The following is a 6,987-nucleotide window of genomic DNA, read 5'->3' as shown; positions in this document are numbered from 1 at the left end:
TTTAGTATCGATACGAGGCATAACGTTACAATTACCGATACTGTCCGTGATGATTTGGATCTACGACGGTCTCTGATGATGAGAAGAGCTATGAATTTACCTGGTAAGTCCAGACTTACCATGACTTACTTTTGACTTTGACTTAAATAATCTTTGGCTTGTTCCTTGTGGAACATGGTGCCTCCACAAGCGTCCGCCATTTCTATATTTGTGACCCTCCGTCTCAAAACGGTATTATGTCGGGATGATTCAGACCCCAAAAAGTGAATTTAGAGATAGATTGATGAGAAATTTGACCTTAGAAGTTTTTGCAAAGCAAGAAATAGTCTTTATACTCCAGCATGACATACAGAAATTGTACCAAGTTGGATATTTGTGGCTATGAATTCAATTTCCCTTACCGAGTGGATCCCGACATAATACCGCTTTGATACGGTGGGTCACATTTCTGTCCTTGGCCATCTTCTTGGTAGTCTCCCAGATGAGGTCTGCCATTTTCAGTTTTTCAGTTCAGATGAGAAGAGCTATGAATTTACCTGGTAAGTCTTGATCCATGGCTTACTTTTGACTTTGACTTAACCCTCTCCTTACCAACTACAGGAAAATCGTCACATTCGTTACGATGCAACCAATATTTTTCTTCTTCAGATTTCTCTTGTACATCATAAAACTTAAAGAAAATGAACAGTGGGATGTAGAGCGTGTTTTACTAAGCAAATTATGTATTGCAAGAACTTACTGCTATTGTGTTAGAGTGATAAAAAATATATTTTTGTGTTAGCTTGGTGTGAAGATTTGGGGAAAATCCTGAAAATGGCTGGTAAGGAGAGAGTTAATCGTCTTTGTTCCTTGTAGAACGTAGGACCTCTACGGGCCTCTGTCATCTGCTTCTGTCCTTGGCCATCTTCTTGGTAGCCTCCCAGGTGATGTGTGTCATTTTCATCATTTGTGACCCACCGTATCAAAGCGGTATTATGTCGGGATTTACTCGGTAACGGAAATTGAATTCATAGCCACAAATATCCAACTTGGGTTTAATTTCTGTACGTTATGGTGGAGTATAAATACTATTTCTTGCTTTGCAAAATCTTCTAAGGTCCAATTTCTCATCAATCTATCTTTAAATTCACTTTTTGGGTTCTGAATCATCCCGACATAATACCGTTTTGAGACGGAGGGTCACATTTCTTCTGACAGTGAGCGCCTCCATGTCTGTTTTGAACGCACCACCTTTCTTTACCCCCCCCCCCCCCCCCAATACTAAAGCTACCATTGCACATACACGGTAAACCCCACTACTAATACTTGATATATATATATATATATATATATATATATATATATATATATATAATATATATATATATATATATATATATATATATATATATATATATATATATATATATATATATATACATAGAATAGAAAAGTGTCAGGTGAAATCAGAGAATAGAAATTGCACGGTTCCAGGGAATCAAACCCGAGACACAAATGATACGGTACCCGCCGCCTGGCTGAGAGAGAAAGAGAGAGAGAGAGAGAGAGAGAGAGAGAGAGAGAGAGAGAGAGAGAGAGAGAGAGAGAGAGAGAGAGAGGTGAGCAGTGAGAGATAGAGTTGGGGGGGGGTAGAGAGAGGGGGGAGACACATAGAGAGAGGGGAGAGAGAGAGAGAGAGAGAGAGAGAGAGAGAGAGAGAGAGAGAGAGAGAATGAGAGAGTAGGTGGGGGGGGGCAAGAGAAGTAGCCAAAATACAGGGAGAGAGTGAGTGGGTGAGAGAGAGAAAGAGAGAGAGAGAGAGACAGAGAGAGAGAGAAAGGGAGATAGAAAAAAAGAGAGAGAGATAGGGAGAGTTAGAGCTAGAGATGGAAGGAGAAAAAGTTAAAGAGAGATGTAGGGAAGGGGAGGGAGGGAGGAGATAGAAAGAAAGAGAGGGAGAGAGAGAGAGAGAGAGAGAGAGAGAGAGAGAGAGAGAGAGAGAGAGAGAGAAAGAGAGAGATAGAGACAGAGACAGAAAGTTAGAGAGAGAGAGAGACATAAAGAGAGAGAGAGAGAGACAGACAGACACAGAGAGAGAGAGAGAGAGAGAGAGAGAGAGAGAGAGAGAGAGGGGGGGGGGGGGAATTTTCGACGTGCGGACACAACAGCACTCATTGAGCCATCTCGCCACTCCAAAACGAAAAGTGGCTTTTCAAACTTAGTTTCTATCATGCGCTTCTCTTGTCTCAACCACTGAAGAGATTACAACGAGACTTCAACGAGATTAAAACGAGACTACAAAGAGACTTACCAAACAAACTCGTGTTTCATTTCAATGTATTCAAGTTTTTTCTTGGCTTTGTGGTCTTGTAATATAAAACTCGCCTTCAGATGGAAGTCGGTTTGGACGAATTCAATCCCTCGTGGGGGCGGAGACCTACACTCCTCTAAGCTTGGTGAGAAGTTGCCAGGCTTTGATACCAGTAAGAGGAGACACTGGGTGACTGCGAATCGGCTTCGTCGAGGAGCTGCCTAACGGCAAGTGCGTTACATCCGTGGGGTCCAACTACCTGTCCAATATGTCCATGTTGTGGGCAAGAACTCGAGACGGCAGAGCATCTAGTCGAGCGGTGTGTTGTGACGATGCTACCCGGCGGGTTTGCGACGGTGCACGAATGCGGACCGGACTTTGCTGATTGGGTCGATCGTCGTAACATAGTAGTGTGAAAACCATAAGAGGCTGCTGCTTTCAGACCGGAGGGTCCTGGGTTTGAGTGTCCTCTGAGCGGCATATAGTAGAGTCATTGGAAAAGGATCTTAATTCACATTTTCTTGCCGTGCTCAAGTGTAAAATTGTGACTCACCGTATCGAATCGGTATTATGTCGGGATCCACTCGGTAAGGGAAATTGAATTCATAGCCACAAATATCCAACTTGGGTTTAATTTCTGTACGTTATGGTGGAGTATAAATACTACTTCTTGCTTTGAAAAATCTTCTAAAGTCCAATTTCTCATCAATCTATCTCTAAATTCACTTTTTGGGGTCTGAATCATCCCGACATAATACCGTTTTGAGACGGAGGGTCACAATTAGTACATTGCCGTTAACTGCGTTGTCTCTCTCCCAAAAAATGGTAATAACGCCTACTAGGTGTCACGTCTCGTCATAGATTTTTAGTGTTGCTGTTTACTTGGGACCCATTGTATAGAGTGTTGAGCACGTTTAGTGGATATTGCCCTATCTATAGGGAAAAAGATTAGCGGAAAAGTAGCGTCCCTTGATTGGACGTCACCCATAAAACGTGACGTCATCGGCGGAAAAGTTATTAGAGAGAGAACGTCATGTTGGTTGTGCGCATGCGTCTCTCGTCCTCGCTTCCGGTGAAAGCGGCTTGAGACACTTCAAAACCAAATTGACGTTCTCCCTGTAATGTGACGTCCAATCAAGGGACGCTACTCTTCCGCTAATCTCATTCCCTATATAAATGCTCAGTTTTGTTTCCTTCGTTATTTTCAGGGATCTTGAGCAACGAGATTTTTGACATGTTGGTTTTGGTCGTCGGGATTATCATCATCTTTCTCATCAGGTGAGTTGATGATGGTAGGTGAAGAATATTGACTACGAAATTTGTGACCCCTCGTCTCAAAACGGTATTATGTCGGAATGGACCAGATGCTAAAATGTCAAAGTATAGTTAAACTGGTCAAAAATATAAAACGTTGGTATAATTTAGAACAGTGAAATTTGATATTCCTTCTCCTCTATAAAGCATATAAACTCGACTTATGCATGATATTTCTGGCTACAAATTCCATTTTCAGCATCTTAGTCATCCCGACTTAATACCGCTTTGAGACGAAAGGTCACATTTAAGGAATAAGAGAATTTTGGAAGTGATAGAGACATAGAACGTTAGTTTAAGAACTCAGCAATTGTGTTTGAAATGTGCCAGACAAAGCAGGAAAAAAATACCATAGAGCATTCGTGGAAAAGAATCTTTGTCTATTTTTAAACGTTCGCTTAAAACATATCTGTGTTTCGTCTTTAGTAGATGTTATGAGAAGCAAGATAGGTCTGTCTGGTTTCTATTGTGTGGTGTGTCATCACCATCATTATTTCTCTCCTCTCATATTACAACCCCCCTCCCCATTTCTTCGCCAACCCAGCTCACTAGGTACAGTTCTGAACATCTTCAACATCATCGTGTTCACCAAGCAGGGCCTCAAACACGCTGTCAACATTACCTTATTTGTTCTGGCCGCTTAATATTTTCACCATCATCATAATATTCACCAAATACTGCCTCAAAGTTGATTATTAAAACCTTAAGAGGCCTGGCAGTCTCAGGTTTGAGTTCTGTGATTACGCTGCCGCCATACTTGTCTTCGTCACCGTCTTTATCATCATAGTCATCGCCATCATGTTTTCTCTCCTCTCATATTACACCTCCCCCCCCCCCTACCTCCTTTCTTCGCCGACCCAGCTCACTAGGAACAGTTCTGAACATCTTCAACATCATTGTGTTCACCAAGCAGGGCCTCAAACACGCTGTCAACATTACCTTATTTGGTCTGGCCGCTTAATATTTTCACCATCATCATATTCACCACATACATACTGCCTCAAAGTTGATTATTAAAACCTTAAGAGGCCTGGCAGTCTCAGGTTTGAGTTCTGTAATTCGCTGCCATAATCGTCTTCATCACCATCTTTATTATCATTATCATAGTAATCACCATCATTTCTTCTCTCCTCTCATATTACCCCCTCCCTTCGCCGACCCAGCTCACTTGGAACAGTTCTGAACATCTTCAACATCATCGTGTTCACCAGGCAGGGCCTCAAGGACGCTGTCAACATTACCTTATTTGGTCTGGCCGTGTCCGATTTGGGCTCTGTCATAACGTTGTTACTGATGAGTGGGGCTTATGTGCTGCACTTCTTTCCTCACGTTATCTACGGTATTGAAATCCGGTAAGTAATAATAAATAGTCCTTTTATTCGGCTATGTGGTCAAGCGGTATGGTATGACACTCGCTTTCAGATCGGAAAGGCCTGGGTTCGAGCCTCGCTCGCTCGGCGCATAGTTGAGTCCTTGGAAAAGGCTCTTTACTCACATTCTCTCACCGTACTCAGGTGTAAAATGAGTACCTGGCCGTTAACAGCGTTGTCTTTGTCGCAAAAAAAAAAAAAATGTAATATCGCCTAACAGGCGCCATGTCTCGTTCTACATATTACGTGTTGCTGTTGGTTAGGGACCCTTTGTAAAGCGCTCTGAGCACGTATAGTGGATATTGCACTATATAGAAGCTCAATTTATAGCTCAATTTATTTGTTTTCCACGTTAATTTGTGTATTGTTGTGCTGACGAAGTAACTAGTATTTATTCTCCACCACAATGAAGCATGTTTAACCCCAAGTGTCAAAGTGTCATAATAATACGTGCAACTTTAAATTCAATTCCCATAATCTACTTCATCCCGCCATAATATCGCTTTAAGACGCGGGGGGTGGGGGGGGGGGCGGGGGTGCCAGAAATTTCCCAGAAAATAATGCTTCTCAAGCTAGCATAAGAAACAAACACTAATTATTTTATAAATGTGACCCGCCGTCTCAAAACGGTATTATGTCGGAATGGACCAGATACTAAAAAGTCAAAGTATAGTTAGACTGGTCAAAAATATGAAACGTTGGTATTTAACACAGTAAAATATGATATTCCTTCTCCTCTATAAAGCATATAAACTCAACTTATGCATGATATTTCTGGCTACAAATTCAATTTTCAGCATCTTAGTCATCCCGATTTAATACCGTTTTGAGACGAAAAGTCACATTTTATAAATGTCTTCTTTTTTTTTTTTTTTTTGGCCTCCTTGAAATAGGTATCTAACGGGATTCCTCAACTGGCCTCATGCCGTCTTTGTGCGCGTGGCGTGTCTCCTCACAGCCTTCATCGCCTTTGAAAGGTGTTTATGCGTGGTGCTTCCGCTGCACGTTCATCGAATCATCACTCCTACCGTTGCCAAAGTCTACAATGTCTTCATCCTCACCTTCATCGTCAGCATATTCGTAACCCTTTATTATTATTGTGTCGTGGGCCCGATCTTCCTGCCCCACCTCAACAGAACGATCCTCGGGATAGGGTTCACGATGGACGGAAGAATTTACGCTATATACATGTCATTTGTCGTGGGTGCTGTGTATGTGTTGTCGTTTATACTAGTAAGTATTTTATCGGCTATCACGACTATCAAGCTAAACCAGCAAGCAAGATGGCGGAAGAAAATGGCGGCTGGAGGGTCAGGGTCGGAGCAAGCGGAAGCTGTGTCGTTACGTAATCGAAAAGTGGTAAAAATGGTGGTAGTGATCAGCGCCCTTTTCATCGTGTGCACCGCTCCAGGACTAGTCAACACCATATTGTACATCATTTTCCCAGGGTATAAACAAATGGGTCGCTATGACAATCTGTACACGGGCACCTCCATGATCAACTTTGCTCTAGAAGCCACGAATTCAACACTCAATTTTTTCATCTATTACTACATGAGTTCGAATTTCGCGGCAACTTTTGATAAGTTCATGGGATGGGAGGGAAAAGGAAAAAAATGATAAAATAAAGGAAGGAAAAAGTGAGAAATAATTATTTAAAGGAAATGAAACATAGTTACATTATTAAAATGTTAAATCACTAAGACTGCTTGAAAGCTTTCTACCTCATCAAACTTTGTAAATATATAGATAGTATGTGCTTGGCTAAGAAGCTCATAACATTGCCATCCGGAAGTGTAACGGACCAACACACAAAACTGTGTGTAACCATGAACATTTATAGATAGAATGCGCTTGGCCAAGGAGTTCACAACATTGCCATCCGGAAGTATAACGGACCAACACACAAACTATGTGTAACCATGAACTTTTATAGTCTGGTTAATACAGTTTAGTGAGAACAACTCACAAACGCGGATGGCAAAAACAATAACAAAGGCCTGAGTGACGTCA

The 6,987-nt window shown here is 41.8% G+C and overlaps 1 protein-coding gene across 1 annotated transcript in view; it reads left to right on the top strand.

Moving 5' to 3' along the window:
- LOC144960456 (uncharacterized) overlaps positions 1-6,684 on the top strand; it is an 8,803-nt gene extending 2,119 nt beyond the window's left edge. The window contains exons 3-5 of the mRNA XM_078893552.1: positions 3,499-3,568; positions 4,768-4,956; positions 5,868-6,684. Coding sequence (XP_078749678.1) covers positions 3,499-3,568; positions 4,768-4,956; positions 5,868-6,594 — 986 coding nt within the window. The 3' untranslated portion in view covers positions 6,595-6,684. The remainder of the gene's footprint in view (positions 1-3,498; positions 3,569-4,767; positions 4,957-5,867) is intronic.
- Positions 6,685-6,987: the final 303 nt, after the last annotated feature.

The sequence above is a fragment of the Berghia stephanieae genome, chromosome 15 (genome assembly GCF_034508935.2).
Source record: "Berghia stephanieae isolate SIO BIC M18660-M18661 chromosome 15, UCSD_Bste_1.3, whole genome shotgun sequence".
In the NCBI taxonomy this organism is placed as follows: Eukaryota; Metazoa; Mollusca; class Gastropoda; order Nudibranchia; family Aeolidiidae; genus Berghia; species Berghia stephanieae.
Note: the sequence above shows the minus strand (reverse complement) of the source record. Positions and strands in the feature narration are given on the sequence as shown.